Source organism: Gigantopelta aegis, chromosome 10 (assembly GCF_016097555.1).
Source record: "Gigantopelta aegis isolate Gae_Host chromosome 10, Gae_host_genome, whole genome shotgun sequence".
Taxonomy (NCBI): Eukaryota; Metazoa; Mollusca; class Gastropoda; order Neomphalida; family Peltospiridae; genus Gigantopelta; species Gigantopelta aegis.
In genome coordinates, this window is record NC_054708.1 from 17,561,567 (window position 1) to 17,585,454 (window position 23,888).

Sequence of the window (23,888 nt, forward strand, 5' to 3'; positions counted from 1 at the left end):
TAACACGCGGACGTCCACGACGTGGCAAGTCGTTGGTGCTTCCTGTCGTTCGAAATCTTACGCGAAGATTTCGAATCGCTCGACTAGAACTCCCAACATGCCTTGCAACGTCTTCTGTCGACATGCCTGCATCAAGCATGCCAATCGCCCGTTCGTGTAAATTATTGGGTATTCTTGGCATACTAAAAATGCTACAATGTAAAAACGTTAATTTTTTTTCCACAAATTTTTAAGCGGTTTCGTTCACTTGACAACAATGTCAGTAAGACAAGTAAAACAAATTGACCGAATACTACACGGGACATGTCGAACCATGCATGCACGTGCAAATTGAATTTCACGTTGTCGACGATTAACAGTGCAAAAATAATCGATAAAATTAATGAATCCTGATAATACAGCTCAAGGCTAATACTACATATATAATTTCATTACATAATGAATTCTTTAACACAACAAATACTATATGTACAAATCGGAAGTTTCTTTTTTTGTTCAGTATATATGTGTGTGTGTGTGTGTGTGTGTGTGTGTGTGTGTGTGTGTGTGTTTCTGTGTGTAGGTATGTCGGTATGTAGGAAGGAAAGAAAGAACAAATTAACACTTACCTTTCCAAAACTTCCTTTTCCGATTGCCCTTAATATTTGGAAATGGTCGAAGTTAACTGAAATAACAAAAAGTAAATTGTTAGTTGGATGTCTATTAATCTCTTAAATGTTAATTCACAGTACATAATATTAGCACACACACACACACACCCCACAAAAAACAACAACAACAAACAAACAAACAAAACACAACAACACAACAACAAACCTAGCTATATTTCAAAACACAATAATTATATTTTACTACACTATATTTATTTATGGGCATCAACCGAGTGTGGGCATTCAACTGAGAGTGGACGTCACTGATAGCACGTGGCGCGATTTCAGTTCCAAGCGAGTGTGGGCATTCAACTGAGAGTGGACGTCACTGATAGCACGTGGCGCTATTTCAGTTCCAAGCGAGTGTGGGCATTCAACTGAGAGTGGGCGTCACTGATAGCACGTGGCGCGATTTCAGTTCCAACCGAGTGTGGGCATTCAACTGAGAGTGGACGTCACTGATAGCACGTGGCGCGATTTCAGTTCCAAACGAAGACGTTGCATCCTTGATAGTATTGAGATAAATACATGTTAATTTGTGATTGCTCGTAAAGAAATGTTCAACTGTTGTTGGTGTCAGTCTGCTGGAATCAGATCTTACCGACCTCTCCGACCGTCGGTCTCCGTCAGTAAGTGGGCGGGACGTAGCCTAGTGGTAAAGCGCTCGCTTGATGAGCGGTCGGTTTAGGATCGATCCCCATCGGTAGCCCCATTGAGCTATTTTTCGTTCCAGCCAGTGGAACAACAACTGGTGTAACAAAGGCCGTGGTATGTACTATCCTGTCTGTGGGGTGGTGCATATAAAATATCCTTTGTAGCTAATCGAAAATAGCCCATGAAGTGCCGACAGCGGGTTTCCTCTCTCATTATCTGTGAGGTCCTTCACCATATGTTTGACGCCATATAAATGTGTTGAGTGCGTCGTTAAATAAAAAATGTCCTTCCTTTCCTCCCTTCTTTCAGTAAATACGGGGCTGAACAAGGCCTAAAATAATTAAGAGTGGTGCAGTAAAACAAACAAACAAAAAGGACACAGTAATATATGGTCTTCGCCAATCAAATTAAAAAATAATAATTTAAATTTAAATAGTAATAATAATAATAATAATAACGCACTTTTGAAACTGTAAGGAAACTTTGTCATTCGTTTTGTAGGTGGGTAACTGGGTAACTCCTACAATCCCCTCTAACTACAAAAGTTCCCCTAATTGTTCTTTCTATCTTTCTTCTGCTTTTCTTTTGTTTTCTCCTATAATAGAAAAGCTTCTTCTGACGTTTCCATGTACAGGAAATATATGATGACTAGAACGTATTTGTTTGACCCAGTCTATATAATCGAATGTCGTTGTTGGTGATGGTGGTGTTGTCGTTGTTGTTGTTGTTGTTGTTAAAGTTTAAGCCTTCACAAATCAATCATTTGATTGTTTGTAACGTTCTCGTATATTATTCAATTATTATGATAACATAAGACTATTTTGATTCTTTCAAACACAGGTGGTCCAAACTCAGTCGAAATTCCCTCCCTGTCGGTGGACATATTGGGCTATTTCTCGTTCCACAACTGGTGTAACAAAGGCCGTGATATGTACTATCCTGTCTGTGGGATGGTGCATATAAAAGATCCCATGCTGCTAATCGAAAAGAGTAGCCCATGCAGTGGCGACAGCTGGTTTCCTCTCTCGATATCTGTGTGACGCCATATAACCGTAAATAAAATGCGTCGTTAAAAAAATCCCAAAACATTTCCTTCCTGCCAGTGTATGCCAAGCTTTAGTATCTAAAACTTGCTGTTATAACCCATCCTAATTAATTAAAGATCTTCTCGTCGTCGTTATCTACATGCTCGTCGTAGATTAGAAGACAGTTTATTGGCTCTACCGACGACAGACGAGAGCCATAATGACTGGTTATTATATTTTCCTTTGTGAGAGTGAATTAATGGATGGGCGAGCGAGGGATGGAGAAAGGGAGGAGGGAACGGCCAATGGCTTGGTGCAGGGCAGAAGGGTATCAGTTATGGGGAAAACGTTTTATATTTTAAAATGAATAAGGGGAAATAAAAGGAATTTTGTTTATGTGTCATCCAAAAAGATTTATTTAGAGCTATTATCTTTCACAATTTACTTGACGCTACTTTAGAAAGGACAGGGCGGGAGTTAACTCACTTGCTTGAGCGCTCGCCTGAGGTAAACTGGTAAAAGATGAACAAATGTAGCGGGTTTCCTTTGATGACTACGAGTCATAATTACCAAATGTTTGACATCCAATAGCCAATGATTAATTAATCAATGTGATCTAGTGGTATCGTTAAACAAAACAAACTTTACTTTTACTAAATGTTTGACATCCGATAGCCACTGATTAATTAATCAATGTGCTCTATTGGTGTCGTTAAACAAAAGAAACTTTAACTTTTAACTTTTTAGAACGGGTTTTCTAAATATCAATATAATTCAATCTTACATTAATTTAACCTTTATCCCTGGAGGAAACACTCGAAAAGGGATTGGCCTTGCGCACAATCCAGCGTGGTGACTAAAAGGGACGGATCCCCAAGGGGCACAATGTGAAATAGTTTCAAGTATCAGCCAGCCTTATCCCCGTTGGCATAACCGGTACTATTTCAAGGCCAGTAATTCGAACTGATACCCAGTAAATCTTTAAATAGAAGCCTGGGCTTTGAGATCCGGCACCGGCCTTGGTGGTGTCGTGGTTAAGCTATCGGACTTAAGGCTGGTAGGTACAGGGTTCGCAGCCCGTTACTGGTCCCCACCCAGGGCGAGTTTTAACGACTCAATGAGTTAGGTATAAGGCCATTACACCCTCTTCTCTCTCTCACTAACAACCAACAATTAAACAACTAACCCACTGTCCTGGACAGACAACCAAATAGCCTCAAAGTGTGTGTGTGTGTGTGTGTGTGTGTGTGTGTGTGTGTGTGTGTGTGTGCGTGTGTGTGCACAGGACAGCGTACTTGAACGTTAATTGGATATAAACACGAAAATAAGTTGAAATGAAATGAAATGAGACCCGGCCTTTATTCCAGGCAAGATTCTATTGTTTTTATTGATTTATTTTTCTTTTATTTATTTTCTTTTTTTCTTTTCTTTCTTCGTGCAAACCTTTACTAACATACGGTACCAGTACTTTTAAAAAAAGAAAAGAAAAACAAACATTGTTCTGCTCGGCCTTGGTGAACTCAGCCCAGGCCTTTGTGTAAGACAGGCGTCAATAATTCAAGGCTGGCCTCTATTTATTTAGCAACACTCGGGGACCCCGGTCTCTAATCGAGGCAGACATCTATTCCAGACAAGCCTCTATTAAAGGATTTACGGTATTCGTAAATAAATCTAGCCAATACGCATCTTTAAGACTCGCTCCTGGTGCACATTTACATCGAAATCACGGCTAACTATTGAACATATTGGAATTTATTTCAACATAATGACGGTTGTTTTTAGCCCGACATATCGGAATTTCCTCCATTATTCTTTCTGTTGCCGACACAAAATGTAATTAAGAACCCAACAAATTAGCGCCGTGTGTGTGTGGTGGGGGGGGGGGGGGGGGGGGGGGGGGGGGGGGGGGGGGGAAGGTTGCCATGTCAGATTCATTGTTCTTCTACGAGTCGTGTTAGGGAGTCATTATATCTACAGGAGTGTCTTCTAAGCTTCCAATTATGGCTGAACGGATGTCCATGTCTCTGAAAAGAACTTTAAAAGAAATAATAAGCAGCTAATGGCTTGGATTGTGGAGTCTCTTGGCGTGCTTAATCGAATCGCTCGAACATAAGGTAGTAGTATTGATCATCATACACTTGTTTACCAGACTAACTTAAAAATGGTTGCCCTGACATTCCTGCTTACGTTTGTATTTTTTAAAGATATAATTAAAATACAAGTAAAATTATGGACCAAATGAAGACAATTCCTCACCTTTTTTTTCTTCTTTTTCACCCCCCCCCCCCTTCTTTTTTTTTTTTTGGGGGGGGGCAATATATTAAAAATCATTGAAGAATTAAAAAATTATCAAGACATAATTTGTGTTAATTTTAATTGTGTGTTACATCTGTGTTGAGTTCAGCCTGATGAAGCAGAAAAGTAAAGTAAAGTTTGTTTTATTTAACGACGCCACTAGAGCACATTGATTTTTTATCTTATCATCGGCTATTGGACGTCAAACATATGGTCATTCTGACACTGTTTTTAGAGGAAACCCGCTGTCGCCACATAGGCTACTCTTTTTACGACAGGCAGCAAGGGATCTTTTATTTGCGCTTCCCACAGGCAGGATAGCACAAACCATGGCCTTTGTTGAACCAGTTATGGATCACTGATCGGTGCAAGTGGTTTACACCTACCCATTGAGCCTTGTGGAGCACTCACTCAGGGTTTGGAGTCGGTATCTGGATTAAAAATCCCATGCCTCGACTGGGATCCGAACCCAGTACCTACCAGCCTGTAGACCGATGGCCTGCCATGACGCCACCGAGGCCGGTTGATGAAGCAGAAGGACGTTCGCTAAACTGCTTTATGTGCTACACGTAAAATCTAATGACCACAATGGGGACTAGTCAAATAGCGAACGTTAGCATCGCTGAACACAATGAATTAAGCGTACGAGACTGCCCCTCCCTGGAAAAAATCCGCAAATTCGGGCAAAATTAAAAAAAAGGGGAAATTCAGGCAAAATGAGCTGGCCTGAACACTTTTCACCATGTATTTTCATTATTCTACCCACAGTATTAGTTGTAATTCATGTAAAAATGCGTGGCGATTCGTTTGCAACCCTATACAGCGGTTTGGCGGTAATGCTAATATGAATAAACGTTGTAATCCAGATTGGGGCATTTTAATTCGGGCGAAAATCAGCCACCACCACCACCAACCCCCCCCCCCCCCCCACACACACACACACACACACAAATGGGAGCCCCGTACGCTTATGCACAATGGGACTTATTAACTATATAGATGAAAATCACACAAACTCTTAGAATGTTTAGAGTTCAAGGTGGATGTAATTATTAGAAAGTCTTGACGTATATGATTTGGTGGGGAAAGCCGATTAAGCAAACAAGGCTAGATTTTTATTTGATATCTGACGGCTAAGGAAAAACAAGTAACAATTCTTCTTCTTCTTGTCGTTCCTTCTTGTAATGATATCACATGGAGATGTTTGCTGCCAGGATGAATCTCACAGTGACACGGAGGGATTCCTGGTCTCCATAACGTTTTTCTTCTGTGTTTGTCGGTGTTGGCCAGTGAGCATCTCTGAGTTGGCTGTGTTGTTGGCAGTATTGTAGGATGTGTTCAACCGTTTTTGCGGCTTGTTCACAGGGACAGATTGGAGAGGGGACATGTTTAATCCTGGCAAGGTGGGACCGCAGTCTACAGTGTTATGTGCGCAGTCTGAAGATTGTAATTTGTTCCCCTCGACTGAGGTTGTTGATGGGGTCTGTTGGATTGATGTTTGGGTGTTCGCTTTGCCATTTTTACTTGAGTGAGTGTTTAATTATTGTTTGAATTTCTTTGTATGAGGATGGTGTTTGGTCTTGTTGTCCATTGGAACCATCCTTGGCCAGTTGGTCTGCCTTTTCATTGCCTGGCACATTACAATGTGAAGGGATCCACTACACGATGAGCTTGTTGATTTTTGCTGCAAGTTGATTTAGTGATGTTGTTAGTTGGACGAGTCTTTCATTGTACAGTGGGAGATTACAGGAGAAAAAGGGTGTCTGTGAGCAGTACAACGTTTTGCTTGTTGGTGACTGGCATATCCTTCAGAACTTCTTCTGCTTTCTCGAGGGCCTTGATTTCGGCCTTGTAATTTGTACATGCTTTCCCAATCTGGATAGATATGTTGACAGTGGGGAGATTTGGTATTCCACCACCACAAGTAACAATTGATCACTGACAATAGTTTCACGTCTCACTAAGGTGGCGTGATTTTGAAATTAAAACTACATAATATAAAAACGAGATACAGGCTTATGTGATGGAAATTTAACACTCCTTTGCTTATGGAAGGAACTGTCATAATAAATTATTTAATTGATTTCTGAAATAGGATTGATTATAAAGTGGAACAGAGAAATATTAAAGAAAAAAAAATGTTTTGTTGTTGTTTTTTGTTAGTTTTGTTTGTTTGTTGTTGTTTTGGCGGTTATTTTTTTGTTTTGTTTTATTTTTGTTGTTTTGTTGGGGGGGGGGGGTTAAATGACAAACTAACAGTGATTTAGTTATTCAGATCTGCTTTAACTTCATACAACTGTGACTACTGTTACTACTAACAGTATTACTAATACTGTCACCACGACTACTTCTACTACTATCACTACTACAACTACAACTACCAACACCGCTACTATTACTACTACTACTACTACTACTACCTACTCCTATCACTACTACTACTATCACTACTACTACTACTATCACTACTACTACTACTACTACTGTCACTACTACTACTACTACTACTATCACTACTACTACTACTACTACTACTATCACTACTACTACTACTACTACTACAACTACTACTTCTACTACTACTACTACTACTACTACTATTAATATTTATGGTTTTCAACATTTCAGTTGTCACAAACATGCATTGTAGACAATTGCCGTCTTAACGGTATATACACACCAAATTTTAAAACTATCGACTCTTCGAAGATATCGATATCTCAAAGACGTTCGATACATTGGTACTTCAAGGATGTTGCAGATGCCGGTCCTTCAAAAACTCGATGTATTAACAGTTTACAGAAGTAAAAGTTAATCTACTCTCTGTAGAATGGGAACCCAAAATACAACGAAAGAGAAACGCGCAATCAAAATGTGTGCCTTTTACAAATGTACCTAGCGACATTTGCATTTTCATAGCATCCAGTGCTAGATTATACCAAGAATACCAAAACCCTACTAACATCAACATATGCAGGAAATATTTTGCGGCGGTGTGTGTGTAGGTGTGTGTGTGTGTGTGGGGGGGGGGGGGGGGGGGTAATGGAAAAAGGACATATGGACCAACTCGTCAAAAGGGTATTCCAACGAAAAACAAATTAAAATATTGGGAAAAAAGGAAGGGGCAATTGAATATTTTTTAGGAAAGACGGGTCCCCTGAATGAGCCTCTGATAAGACACCATAAGACGCAATTAAATGGCTAAACCTGAGCTTAATTATATAGAATAGTTAGCCGTACTGCTGCCATAGAAAGACAGGAGCTAGGTTTTTATATTATTATTATTTCACGTGGTCGTGACTACTGAATCAAACCACGAGACATCAAACACAACCCGAGCTGACTTTGGTTCAGCACCATTCACAATGATCGTTTGAGTTATGCCTTTCATCGCCGTCGATGGACATTTTCAATCAATCTCTTCACCATATCCGCCTCAGAACCAAAGGTTCAATAAACTCTGTGCCCCCAAACAAAACTTGAGCTAATAATGTGGTGGAAGCAATTGCCACGTCAGAAATTAAAAGTACACCCTCTGGCTTCCTTTGAACAGCGCGACTTGAAAGCTTTTATTGAGAAATATGCAGTACCATTGCTGATCTCAGAGACAACTCTAGGGTTGTGACCTTGTCATCATAGACCGGTTTATAGGACATTGATACGCCACGTTACCAGTAATAGTTTATTCATACAGATTTCTCTTTAGATTATCACTTCTTCTTCTTTTCTTTTTTTTCTTTTTTTTCTTTTTTTTTTTTTTGGGGGGGGGGGGTTCTGTTAATATCCTAATCGATTTTTATTGCATCTCTTGTAGTAATAATTACAAATATGCCAGTCTATCAATTAATTGCATTAAATATTCATGGGTAAATATATAACTACGGTGACAAATCATGGCTCGAGATATGATTTGGTGCATGTATTTTGCCTTTATTTTTAGATTATCTGTATTTGAAAGACACGCCGGACTGATATTATAAACCTCACCTTTTTAGTGCAAAATGTAACACCACAGCATATTAATATACCATAACTACTCAGTGGTGTAGCGAAGGGGGGGGGGGGGGGTGAGGGCAGGGGGCCCATGCTCCCCCAAACAAACCTTTGTTTTAAATTGTATAAAATCATACATACACAGGGTGGATTCTCCCACCCCCCCACCCCCACCACCGCCCCTCAAATATAACATCTAGGCTACGCCAGTGTAACCACTACAGTTGCTACATATTTTTCTGGTGTCGGAAGCAGTGGGAAAGATAAAACCGATACACGCTACCAGAAGACTACATTCGCTAATCTAATGAAAAACACTTTTACCGTATTAATTAGCATTTAATGCTCAAATCGGCCAAACACGCTGAAACCCACAATGTCGTACAAATTCTGTTTCCGAAAGTTAACGAGTTTCAAGTAAACTGAAGCTAACGAAGAGGAAATAACTCCATCTCGGTGCACCATCAACAGGTGTGAATTAAGGACTGGGTTAAAGAAGCATGCTTGATTTGCAAAGCACGAACAATTTAGCTACGACGTGGAATAAAAAGGAAATGGGTAGAGTGATTTGTGAACAATACAGGAATCGCAGCCATACATGTAAAAAGTTGGATAGTTGGCTTATCTAACAACTAAGCCTAATATGCATTTTATTGTGAATTCCGTAATTCCATAATATAGTCCGCCAAGCTTTAAGCTCACTTCATTTTTTTTTTCACACCGAGCATAGTGGTTTTAAAACAATTCTTAGTCATGCATTTTGAAGGTGTCTTGCTTACGGTTGGTAGCTACATATCACAATTTGGTAAGCCCTCGATTTCGAACAAAAATGTAATTTTCAAAACCCTTGGCTCAAGCTGCCTGCTCAAGCTACTTGTAAGTATTCCATGCTATAACAATGGTGTTTTTTTAGGTTATTCCGAATATTGAGAGAGAGAGAGAGAGAGAGAGAGAGAGAGAGAGAGAGAGAGAGAGAGAGAGAGAGAGAGAGAGAGAGAGAAGAAGAAGAAAAGAAGCAACGGTAGGCTCAGAAGTTGGAAGTCTGTTGGAGAGTGTTGAAGACATTTTTAGTGTTGCACGACTGGCAATTGTGTCCTGCCTATGGGCAGGGGAATATGAGAAAAATGAGATCTCTTGCTGCCTGGTGTTCGTCCCCACACAACCCACTAAAGTCACTGATTCCTGTAATGGCTAAAAATAGTTTACACTGCTTAATATTTAGATTTAGTGTCTTAGACCAAGGGCAGTAGAGTTGCTTGCCTAGTAGAGCGGACTTGAACATCATGAGTCACAATATGCTTAGGAACTACTTCTGGGTCAGTGGGTATTTGTCTAGAAGTTGACGAGATATGTGCAGCCTGACCGGTTTCAACATTCTTGGCATCCACCTTCCAGACACTTTATTAATGTTTAGATGCCCATGAAAAATTCATACCATCGATGGTTTACTAATGTTATGGATACAGGCTAACTGTCTGACGGTGATTCGGCTGTCTTGCATGGCTGTGTCAAGGACAGTATTAACGTTTTCGGTAGTGGACAGTTCACATGGGCGACTAGAGCGTGGATCACCTTCGGTACCCCGTTTGAAAGTAGCACACCACTGCTATATGGTAATGTTTTGGACATAACCTCGTCATTTTCTTTAAATGCAAATATTTACTGCACGACACTCAGTTTTATCCATTTTCTTTGAAAGTATTTCTCTGATAGGCTGTACACAATTGAATCAGTTAAGTTCAACCAATCAGTACCAGTGATTCTACTTCACGTAACATTTTGATTTCATTGTGACACCTCTTTCATAGTCGGGCCGGATACTTTTGGGACAACCCTCGTAAACATACCATAAATTATATCATCATAATCATCAGTCCCTACCTTGGACAGAACTCTCTGGTGAAGTCAGAGGTTGTGCCAACGACAGGCGTGCTTGAACAGTTCTCTGATGGAAGCATGCCAAAATTACCCACAAACACCCACACCCACATGATGATGATCATCATCTAATATGTACACATAAACTGCGCATAAACAAAGGGCTCGCGTCGCCAAGGGGCCCGCAGTCAGATCAGTGTTAGGTTTATAATATGTTCTAAAGTATGATACATGGATGTCAGAAACCCATTTCGCCAGATGACTCTTTTTTATATTTGTATTCTGTGCCATCTGCTGTTTTACATGCAACATGTCAATGGAAAGTCAAAGGCAGACCATACTGCGTGTCAAGACCAAATAGACGGTCCAGGCAAGTGGGTACAATTACTGTCAGTCTCTAATAATGTGCCTGAGAAGCAGCCACGCGGATTGTCGATCATCTCGGTCCTGGTTGTCAAGAGTCAGCAGTCGCTTTATCCGTGATCTATCGCTTCCACGTGGTACTGGCCTCGGGCGTCAATGGAGCATCGGACCCGAACCACTATAGATGACAGAGAAATTGTATATCACTCGACCACATTTTCGTCAAATGGGATTTGCGGCAAAAATCTGTCGGCTCTGAGCATACGTTGGGAGCGGTACAACCGTCATTATGAAGAGGCTAGAGTAGAGATTTAATCGATAATGTTTCACGCTTTTCGATCAGTAAACTGATGATTGATAACGGGTCATCTAACCACAACTACATTATCTGTCTTCTGGTGAGTGTTATGATTTCATTGTTGGGATAAGCGTTACTCTTAACTGTTCCATAATGTACCCAACGCAAGTTTCTTCTCGTCGACTGTCAACTGCTTGTTTGTAAGGAATCGACCCAACTGTCGGTGAGGTGACACTACCTCGGAGCTCTATTTTCAGTCGAAGCAAAGAGTCTGGAAACACAAACTAATTACGTGTGTCGATCGCCTTCGTTTCTGTCCAACTTGCTTTTAGTTCTTATATCCACGCTGTCCTGGGCAAACATCTCAGCTATCTTGGGCCTAATTCACTAAACTCTCACAACTTTGCAATCTCTCAGTGCAATACTAAACGACTTGCAAAGAAGATGCTTTGTTGTCTAGCAGAGCCCAAGAGAATTTTGTGAATTAGGCCCCTGGACAATATGTCTAGGATCAAGGCCGTAGGAAGCGATACGGGTCGTTACACTTTTTCATCCAATGGGCGAATATACTAGTAGATCCATTGAAAGAGTGACCCTTTTCTTCTTTTTATTTTGTTGGAATCAAAATTGATTTGTCTGTTAGGTTTTGCAATAATGAAATGCGGTTCACCTCCCATCATTTTGTTTAACTGATACATCAGCTAATGGCTGTATGCTTAGGTAAAACCATTAGTAGCGATATACCACAAGGCCGGCCAAGTTTTGTTCAGACCAATATTTGGCCAATGTTGTTTTTCCTGTATTGACACGGAACTGGCTCAACCATTTGACAACGTACATAAACAATTTGAAGCTGGTGCAGTGGATATGCCGAACGATTCTGTACAGGGCTACGTATATAGCCTATTGTAGCATTGTATATTAAGGCTATAAGCCTGGAATTTGAATTTTCGACACCTAGGCACGAAAAATACATCGGCTATTGGCTGTCAAACTGACTGAACTAGTGATCAAACATGATGATGTCAACTAATATCAATTAAGTGATTAGCCATAAGTATAGTGAAAATGTAATTCAAACAACAAAGCTATTATAATTATTATGTTCAAAATCAAGTGCAAAATACTCCAATGGAATGTTGTTGCTGTTGATGTATCTTTTTTTCCTTTGTGTGTGAGCGTGCGTGCGTGTGTGTGTGTGCGTGCGTGAATATGTGTGCGTGAGCGTGCGCGTGTGCGTGTGTTTTTGCGCGTGTGTATATAGAATTACCCTCTCAACCCACCACTCCACGTGCCCACCATTCTCATAAGACTTTTAAACATTTAACCAGTTACATGTTTAATACTTAAGATTATTTAGCTTATTTTCTTATAAATACAAAAACAAATAGATGAACTCTCGACACTTCTTACAGCTTAAGCTTCTTCTTACACAATGGAAGCACTAAAGTTGCTTAACTCGGATATCAACTTAAACCATCTTAAACAATATAGCTGTATTAAGTGCAGAGCATCTATGCAGAGGCGTATTTAGGACCTTTCCCCAGGATTTTTGTAAGGCGCTTACATTTTCAATATAACACAAATCAAGCCAAAATACACGGGGTAGTGGTTTGAAAAAAAAAGTTAAGTGTTTGCTTTCAATCCAGCTAATCATGCTTTTTTTTTTTTTTTTACTTTTTTTTTTTTTTTAAAGTAACCCATCAATTCCCCACCCCCAACAATTTCATAATTTGTGCCATGTTGTTGCTGTTGATTTCAGCGTCGTGTTAAATGCTTGTTGTGATTTCTGCTTGTAAAATACCTAGGCTAAGAATGCTGACTCCACAGTATATTCCATTTATAAAAAATAAAAATAAATAAATAAAATAAAAACAGTTAATAAAATTAAAATTTACTGTCTTTTTAAAATCCAGCTAACTTATTAAATGTTACCTCACAGTCTTACAAATATATATCTAACATTATCTAACAAATATGATTATTGTAAACTAATTCAGTGTACGTTTAACTGCAATTTGTATAAATACTGCATGTTCATTTCCTGCGATCGCTATCTCTCGACTACAGGTACAAAATTAACAAAAACAAAGGAAATAAATGAAACTGCCGTTAAGTATTCATTGATGCAAACAACTATTGTTTTTCTACAAATTTACATCAAGATTTACTTCTGTGTAATCGTATTGTTCAATGTCCGCAACGAAGCCTCTTGACACGTAGGTGTTAGCTGACTCTGAAGCGTGACGTATATTCGCGTCGAGAGCTTTCCTCGGTTCAGCCAACGAACGTTCTTCCTAACGTTCGCGAACTATTTGATTGGTGTCCGTCGTGTCCATTTGGTTTAACGTGAAGCGCACAAACCAGTGTAGCGAACGTTTTGTTTTCGCTCGATCTGGCTGAACTCAGCCCTTGGGATAGCCTACATGTCTTTCGGCCCTGAACTGGCATGTGTATTCAAATTGACACGCATTGTCGGTTTGTTTTTATTACTTTGGTTCAAAGACTTGACAAAGTTAAAATAACAAGTTACAGATCTTCCAGACATTGAATTACCGTCACATTGCATGGGCGGATCCAAGGGGGGGGGGGGGGGGGGGGGGGGGGGGAGAGACCAGGGGGACGCGTCCCCCCAAAAAAATTGTTCAAGTGCCCTCAAAATGTCCAAGTGCCCTTTTTGTTTGTAGATTTTTTTTTTTTTTAAGTAAACAATAATTATATTGTAGATAAATGAAATCAAGATTTTCGTGTACATGCGCAAGCTTGCAGATATGTGTCTGTGTTATTGAGTCTCAATGAGGCCCCATTGAGGTTCTAACGCGAGTGACGCCAATTTACTTCATTATTGCTAGTATATTATGACGTAGAACTGTAGGAATTCATATTAATTGTAAATATCAAAACTTGTAGTAAGGTGCCCTTTTGACGAGTCAATGTGCCCTTCTTTTTTGGTCCCCCCCCTAAAAATATTTCCTGGATCCGCCCATGCATTGCTATCATACATGTCGAATGCATGCCGTTAAAATTAATAACAGTGATTATTAAAATAAACAAACATCAAAACGCCTACGCTGTATTCTAGATTTTCTCGTTACCGGTCGCGAGATCGCTATTAGGCTAATTGAATATTTGGTATTATTATTATGTTTGAGCTGTCCGATAGATTATTTAACCGTTTGTTCACATCAGAAGATAGAAAATGGTTTAGCCAAAATTATAGCCTCTTGCAAATTTTATTAGCCATTTTGTTAAAAATAATTTTTAATTAGCCAATGGCTAATTTGGCTACCGACAGTGCGAGCCTTGGATGTTTTCAGAGTGTGGGAGTTTTGGGAAGGGGATGTTAGGATAGAAATGACTGATTGCCAACTTAACTGTACTTTTAAAAAGTGCTTCACCTATGTTTATTCAGTTAAATGGTAGAGTTGATTCTGTCAATGGGCATCTTCTTGATCGGCCTTGAAGCTTGATTGCTCGGCACGGAAATCCGTTACGCGTAAGCGCCTTCCAGACGGATTAGCAGTCCCAGTACAAGTGGTAAAATTACTAAACACCAGTTGTGAGCAGACGATTGGTCCATTGTTAGGTATTTAGGAAGTGTTTTACCTGTCATAGTAATTAGGTGTGCTTGATATACTGATACACAAGTTGTTTGCGAGAGGTAGTCGACTGCCACGCTCGTACTTGTGAAAATTGTTTTTCTAAAGCATTTCAAATCAAGGCGTAGCGGCAATTGATTTAAGGCGCTTCCACGCCGCCAAAGCGCTTACTTTACGGACCAAGGTGTGTCGGGCCGCTACGCCTTACGGCCCTGGGGAAACCCCTGTTATAAATTAAGTAGTTGGAATGAATGAACGTTTAACGACACCCCAGCACGTAGAATACATCGGCTATTAGGTGTCAAACTATGGTAACAATTAAATTAAGTATTTGGCGTCCTCAGGCCACTAATATGTTTGCACCCCCACACAACACCACCCCCACCCCCACCCCACGCCTCCAAACCATAATCGTAGCGTAACGTAAAAACTAGATTAGATTAATTAATTGAAGCTAATTCGTTTTAGGGATAAACGGATGACCATGTCACGAGGGGTTTGGGGTTGGCGATCATATGGAGTAAAGAGTAGATTCTACCAGAATGTGTTCAGTGGAAATATTTAGGGAATAGGCGGATGAACACGAGCGGGGTGGGGTGGGGTAGCATAAAGACTATATTCAGCTAATGAGTGTAATTTCAAGTAACATGCAAAACAACAACAATAAACAAATACACCGATTTGTTTGGTTGGGCTTTTTATTGGTATTTTTGCCGCCCCATAAAATTCGGCGTCTTAGGCCTCGGCCTAGTCGGCCTGTGCATTAATACGGCTCTACATCTATGTATTGCAGGACTACAGAATAATCCGATGCCGATTTCGGCGCAACATTGATATAGATTTCGGTCTGAGGCTCTGATGCTTCTAGCTTTGTAAATTGGAAATCAATTCTGGCCTTTATTCCTAAAAGGAAAAGATATTGTGTTTCTGCCGTCACGTGGAGTAAAATAATGTACTTTTATTATTTTGCTTCTTGATAAATGAGTGAAAACAAAAATGGGTCGGCAATTACCATGTGGTGGTGGTGGCCAGCAATGGCGATAGGGGTTTTGCTTGGGAACGGGGTGCGGGGATTTCCCAATGTACAAGACCTTTAGTGGTGAGATTTTTCATAGTTTAGTGCCCCAAATCGCAATTCTAGCTAAGTACTATTGTCTTATATGTATGAAATATTTACAAAATGTGGATCGCAATTCTAGCTAAGTACTATTCTTATATGTATGAAATATTTACTAAATGTGGATCACGCCGAAAATAGCTCATGCATCCACACTTGTAGTTACTTCCGTAGGACAGGAAATACTTTAGGATGTGAGAAGCTTAACATGGCTTTAGTTTAGTATAATAAGAATGAAAATATGTACACACCAACACCCAGTGACATACACATGCAACGACACTCCAGCCAGTGCGCCACGACTGGTACATAAAAAAAGGCCGGGGTATGTGCAATCCTGTCAGTGGGATGGTACATACGAAAGATCTCTTGCTACTAATGGAAAAATGTAGCGGGTTTCCTCTCTAAAACTATATGTCCAAATTACGAAATGTTTGACATCCAATAGCTGATGATTACTAAATCAATGTGCTCTAGTGGTGTCGTTAAACAAACCAAACTTTTATACACAAATGCGCGAACACGAATAGATTGATATAATCATACAGTCTGCCCACCGATCTGCCCCTACCCATGGTGTCCTTAGTTCATAGCTAGAACCAGTTAATAATTCAGTCAGCATATGTCCCGTTACCCCTCTCGTAAAATCCTGGATTCGCCGCTCGGGGTTTTTTTTCTTTGAAAGAGTTCTTGCATTGTCAATGCGTACACAAACGATAAGCAGCGGTTTGTTTATACTTATTTTCACACTTATATTCCAATTAAGGTTCAAACGCACTGTCCTGGGCACACACTTCAACTGTCTGGACTGTTTGTCCAGAACAGTAGACTGGTGGTTAGTTCTTAGCAGCTAGTGAGAGAGGAGTCGGTATAGTGGTATTTTTCCTACCCATAGAGTTATTAAATTTGCTCTGAGTGGGAGCCGGTACCGGGAAGTGAACCCAGTACTACCAGCCTTAATTCCGATGGTTTAATCACACCACTACCGAGGCCGGTAAGCAACAGTAATCTTCTTCAGGATTTGTACACCGCTACGAGGCAGACCAAGGAGCATATTGAATGTCACTGGCCTGCTAATACCTATACAAGTGATGAAGCCAATGACGCTGGTTAAAAACAAATACGGAAAATAATTGTGGTCTCAGGCCGTCTGTCAAACGACAGTCATTGTCTGTTGAGTATCTCCAATAATGAGCTAGTAATGGGAGGTAATTCTCTCACTGGTAATGGCGGCTTAGTTTATGACCTACTTTGATTGTTGGGAGGAAAATGGCGCTGAAATTTACAGTACATTTCATACAAAAATAATATCATGATGAATGGCATGACGTATCCACATGATGTCGAAAGTGTTATTCTTTCATTGTTTCTTTCTTTTTTTTTCTTTTTTTTTAAATTATTAATATTATTTTTACATGTATAGAAACCGGATATTAACAATTAAATCTGTTGAAACAAAACTTCTCAAATACCATCTCATAACATGGTATAACTGGAATTTACTCATTTTTTTGTTATTGTTAAGGCTTTTTTTAATGAGGGGTGGCTGGATAAAGTGACTGCCATATTTGAAATAATATTTAATATTGTTATACATTCTTGGATTTGAAAACAATTTATCCAGTGACGTTCATGTGTGGGTGATAAAACCAGCACAGAAACGTTTCACAATTACAATAAAGATGCCTCGAGGTATGTCAAACGTTGACATGTGTACACCCTAACTGCTGAAGAGGGAAATTGCTCGATGTAAAAGAAATCAACTAATGGAAAGTTGAAGTCATCCGTTTTGTCACAGCTTTGAAGAGATGCCCTTGCCGCAACGACTTCTGTGCACTTGCTTCTTTTATAATATAAATTTCTGCCTCAAAGTCAATTGATGGTTATGCTCTAAGATTTAATCATTAATAAGATGAAAGATGAAGCTAACGTAGTGTTTAACATTCAGACATGTTTCATCCTTCCTATTCTGCGCTTCATTGATACGTCTGGTGTAATTCAGCATGAAGTTCTCAGGTTTCAATACAGAATACTAAAATTTACGGATCGACACAAAAACGGTATCAGGTGAGGATTAATGCGAAAGAAACAAAGTTTGTTTTCTATAACGACAAAACTAGAGCACACGGACTAATTAATCATCGGCTATTGGATATCAAACATTTGGTAATTCTGACACGTCATCAGAGGAAACCTGCTACATAGTCCCTAATGCAGCAAGGGATCTTTTATATGCAGAAAAACACATACCACGACCTTTGACCATTTGTGGTGCACTGGTTGGAACAGGAAAAAACCCTATCAGTTGAATGGATCCACCGAGGTGGTTCGATCCTGCGACGACGCACTTCAAGCGAGCACTCAACCGACTGAGGTAAATCCCGCCCCAGGTTAATACAATACCATTTGCACGAATAAACTAAATTCACGCAGTTTTATCTCAGATATATTTTGGCCAACACAGAAATGTGCAAAAATAAAAATAATAATACAAAAATAATTAAATAAAAAAAAATAACATTATTTTCACATAAATGTTGTTTTGACAAGAAACGATACAAATTCCATAGAACTGTAGTTTGATGCCAATATTAACCTGTATTTTAACTTGCTGGGAAACCATAAATTAAAACCAAGCTAATTGGTGATACCTCTTTTAATTTTAAGAACATAATCACGGCAGCTTCTGTACACCAGCTATAAAACATACTCAGCGTCATTATTAAAGAGTCGCTCATATGTTTAACCTTAACCATATGTCTGACGCCATATAACCGTAATTAAATGTGTTTAGTGCGTCGTTAAATAAAACATTTTCTTTCCTCATATGTTTAATACTAAAGATGTTAACGATACCCGTCCGACACATTAAATATGAAATAAGGAATGTTCACATCCGGGTAGAGGACAAAAGATAATTGTATGATCAAAATCACATATCCATGATCACCCTCACAGATGTGTTGCCCCGCATGTTGTGTCCGTGCAATGAGTTCTCCCCATATGTATAAAATAATAAAAGTGTGCATGATCGCCATCCACATTTGCACGTACACTTCGGTTGAGAAAGCGATGATGTTTGTTTTACCACTGTTGAGGGGTGAAATGACCTCGCATACAAATTGTACAGTCAACTAGAAGTCGCGAGACACTTTAGTATCGGTCAGGGTATGACTGGGCGGCTGTGGCAACGATTTGAGAAAACTGGATCAGTTTCCTGTGCTCCATGACCAGGGCGCCCACGGGTAACTACAGCCAGGCAAGACAGACACTTCCGTATCCAGACCCTCAAGAATCAATTCCTAACCGCATCTGATTTACGACATGACATTGAGAACGCTCACAACGTCACCATCAGCACAATCACAATTCGTCTTCGTTTACGGGAGTTTTTGGCTTCATTCAAGGCGTCCCACAGTACAACCCCAGTCAACACCACGACAAAGGTGGGAAGCGAGGATGCCACGGTGTAGGCAGCATTGGCGCTGGAATCAACGTCAGTGGTCTTTTGCCCTGTTTACTGACAAAAGCAGATTATATCTGTCATTTCAAGATGGCCTCCATCATATGTATCGACGTCGTATAGAACGTTTTGCAGAGGCTACAGTGGTTGAACGAGTTTGGTGGTTGTTCAATAACTGTGTGGGGAGGAATAACAGCTACTGGGCGTTCTCACATCTATGTTGTGGACGGAATTTTAACTGCTGTATATTACAATGTTCCTTTCATGTGACGTGTTCCTAGATATCGGGGTGGTCCATTCTCCCAAGATGTCAATGCAAGGTCACATTGATGGCGTGTTGTCAATGCTTTCCTGCAACAACAGGTCATCCAATGAATCAACTGGCCTGCCTGTTCTTCGGATCTGAACGACTGACGTGTGGGGCGAGCTAAGCCACAGGTTGTGTAGGACTCACCCAGTTCTTCAGGATCTTTCAACCCTCCGCAGAATGTTAATCAGGAGTGGCAAGCGATACCTCAGGACTTTTATTTATATATATATATATATAATTCTGGTTAGAAGCATGAGGTCCCCCTGTAGTTGTGTGCTAAACCACACCCGATATTAAAAAACGAGTCCTTAACAATTTCCTACATTGCTCCACTTTTCGTTTAAAGGGCAGTAGGGTCATCCCTTCATGTGATATAAGTAGTCTTCTGTTGAAACAGAATTGTACCCCTTGCATTATTGCAGTTACCCTTCTGATAGTAACGCTGCATTTGGTCTGAAATCAATGGTTATAATAGAAATATTTGTGAGCATGCGTGCGTGCGTGTGTTTTTCAATAAAACGATTCCGAAAATTAAATTAAATTAACAGCACTACAGTAATTTGTAGATAACCATTAGCTTGACGTTTCATATCTACCATCTAAAGATTCCGGTTTGCAGTTAATGGGAAAAGCGGAAATGTCCATAAAAGTACTACATTTTATTAGTCTTAATGGGTCTTATTATTCTAATTTCCGTTTGGATATTGTAAATTTATTAGACAAACGTAATTGTTGTGGCAGATCGGTGCTTTGTATTTGTTTGTAATAAGTGGGGTTTTTTCATTATTATTATTATTCTGTCTGTCTGACAAGGACAGTGGTTAACAATTAGTTGCTAGTAGAAAGTGAAGTCCAACACATACTTGATGAAGTCTTACGTCCAAAGCCATTGGTGGGAGTCGATGTCATTATACAGCCCCAGAGTATCACGGCCGGTTATCAAGTGAGCAAACCATGACGATATAATTTCAATGACATTGTTATAATGGCAAACCATGTTTACGTCTAATTTGTAGATTCCGAGATGTCGAAATGATTGGTATGTAGGAATACAGTTTTCCGTTCGCGCCTATGATCGAAGAATGAACAGCGCTAAGTACATAAATTAATTACGTCCACTTGCAGGAAAACCATCGCCAGCTTGTTAAAACCTGCCAGCAGCACGGGCTCGGTTTACAATGACGATACGGACTGGTCAGGTCTTGGAGACTTAGTATTCGATGTGCACCTATTTTCGTTTACAGCCTTGTTAAAGGTTCTTTCATTCTGCAAATGTCAACCGAGGCCCCAGGACAGTGTCACGCGCTCTCCGGCGTCTTTCGGTTCAATTTATCTGCAGCTTCTTATTATCAAAACGAATAATGGAGAAATATCCGTCTAACAAATATATAGTGTTTAATACAGGATATGCATATAAAGTAGATTCATCCGTACATGTTATTACGTAGTTTGCAGATACTGAACAAGGATGTAGGAGCTGGAAAATGTTTTACCGTAGCCACTATGACTTCCAAATACTTAAGTCCTACAGACCTGCTTCGTGTTTTAATTACCAAGGTTGGAGAGGGGGGAGGGGGGGGGGATATAAAATCAGGATTCATTAAAATAGGGTCTTCTCCAGCTAGACAATGAATGAATGAATGAATGAATGAATGTTTAACAACACCCCAACACCCAGCTAGACAAATACACACAAAGGGCATTTTTAAACTAAAAGGGCTGGCCGGTATTTCCCTTGAATGTCAAATATTTGGTAATTTTAATACGAAGTTTTCAGCGAGAACTCGCTTAATTTTTTTCCATTAGGAAGGAAATGTTTTATTTAATGACATACTCAACACATTTTATTTACGATTATATGGCGTCAGACATATGCTCAAAGGCCACACAGATATTGAGAGGAAACCAGCTGTCGCCACTTCATGGGCTACTATTTTCGATTAGCAACAAGGGATCTTTTATATGTACAAGCCCACAGAAAGGATAATACATACCATAACCTGTTTTACACCAGTTGTGGAGCACTGGCTGGAACAAAAAACAGCCCAATGGACCCACCGACGGGGATCGATCCTAGATCGATCACGCATCAGGCGAGCAAGGTACCACTGAGCTACATCCTGCTCCACACCCCCCCCCCCCCCCCCCCCCCACACCCCCACCCCCCCCATTAGCTGCAAGTGACCTTTTATATGCGCTTTTCCACAGACAGAAAAGCCTTTGATACACCGGTTGTGGGACACTAGTATCAGAAAGCATGCTCAATGGGACCCAAGCACCACCACCGACTGAGCTAAATTCCTGCTCCTACCGGGACCGCTAAACATAGCGATAAATGTCAAACTCGTACCAAATTCATCACATCTTGTACAGGCCAGAAACATTCGTTAATTAATCGACAGTGAATCTGGATAATAATTAATCGGAATACCTCACGAGTAACCATGGTGGTAGCAATGCTCGGAAGTGCTACATAGGAAATATAAAAGACGCTCAACTATTTTGCCGAACCCTAACTTGTAACTACGTCCTATACAAGTAATCAGACCGCGCGCGACATGAAAAACAAATCAGGAGAGTGATTAATTGCTCCCCAAACTTATATTACGTTGAGCCATTTAAGATATTACCATATTTATGCCATATAAATTATTCGCTTTCTACGGGAGCTAAGGATGACTCAGGGGTAGGGGTTGATAATGGGGAGAGAGTATAGCTCCCCTTAAACGGCGATGTTCTTTAAATATTATCCACACAAAATTTTCATATATTAGTTTTTAAATTCATATTATTGGAAAATCAAATAAGGGTCACAATTTGAATTTGAATTGCATCTCCATATTGACAAAAAAAAATGGCTAGTATTTTAATGGATACAAGTTTAATATTTTCTTTCTTATTATTATTATTATTTTACCAAACAACGAAATATGGCATTTGCATCTTTAAGAATACACCTTTAAAATAGTGATTTGGGTGTTCTTAGAGAGTTCTCCAAAGGCATAGTTTCATAAAACTATTCGCACCTATGAAGCTTGCCTTAACTGATGGCTTGTAAACATTTTACTATGGACCGTAGACATACCCACCCATCCTAGATACACTGCGTGGTCGATCATTATGGGATTGAGGATGCAGTCACACACACGTTACGAAGAAGACGACGAATTAGAAGGAACAAGAAGAAGAAGACGAAGCAGAAGGAACAAGAAGAAGACGAAGGACAACAATAAACGCAGGAGAAGACGAAGAAGAAGCAAAGTGTAATTTCTTGAATGATGACAGACAATAATAAAAATGTGCCTTTTCCTGTCGAATTAAAGGGACATTCATGAGTTTGCTCCAATTTTTAAGATATTATCGACTAACAGAGACTTTTTAACGACTGTAATTATATATCAAATATATTTTTCTGCATTAAATATTAGCGGTTGTATATTAAACGTGTTTCTGATCGTACTAATATTTGTATTAGGTTAAATTTTATTTCATTTGGGCTTCTTACAAATATTAAGACGACCAGAAACACATTGAATATACAGATACTGATATTTTAAACAAGAAAATATATTTAATATGTACGTTTAATCGTAGAAATATTTTATTAGTCGGAAACATCTTACAATGTAGCAAACTCAGGAATGTCCCTTTAAGATTATAAAAGACTATCCTAGGCATCCAATTCCAAAATAAGACTGATGAAAAATGACAGGAAACAAGAAAAAAGAGAGAGAACGACAGGAGTAAGGGTGAGTACTGAATTAGCTCTGCCCACACTTCTACACAGTAATTTATGAGTCTGGGATCAGTAGTGACAGTGACGTCATCTGTGGCGGAGTTTCAACCCATTTGAAATAGAAATCGTTCCCATAAGACGCAGCGTGAGAACGCAGCATAAACAAGTGAAACCTGACAAAATGGTAATGACCATAAATGACACGCCGTTACATTTAACAATAACAACATGGCTGCCTGCATTAATCGATGTAAAGACGTGAACAAGCTGATAATAACATCGACCACGACAGCATGCATTATTAACGCCATAAGTCGCCATGTAAACTTGTTAGCACCTATATTAGTGGAGCATCATTAACAATTTGCGTGGTAATTTCAAACAGCCCTTGTCGCCAACAGCTTTGGACACATCAGGTGTCGTGGGAATTCTTCCACATCTGTTGTGTTAATTCTATACCAACAATCTTGTACCAGTTCTATTTTGAGCAATGATTTGGCATGATAA

The 23,888-nt window shown here is 39.7% G+C and overlaps 1 protein-coding gene across 1 annotated transcript in view; it reads right to left on the reverse strand.

Annotated features, from left to right (window-relative positions):
• Positions 1–23,888, reverse strand: part of LOC121384116 (serine/threonine-protein kinase 32A-like) — a 122,270-nt gene that overhangs the window by 63,416 nt on the left and 34,966 nt on the right. Inside the window, exon 2 of the mRNA XM_041514356.1 lies at positions 609–664. Coding sequence (XP_041370290.1) covers positions 609–664 — 56 coding nt within the window. The remainder of the gene's footprint in view (positions 1–608; positions 665–23,888) is intronic.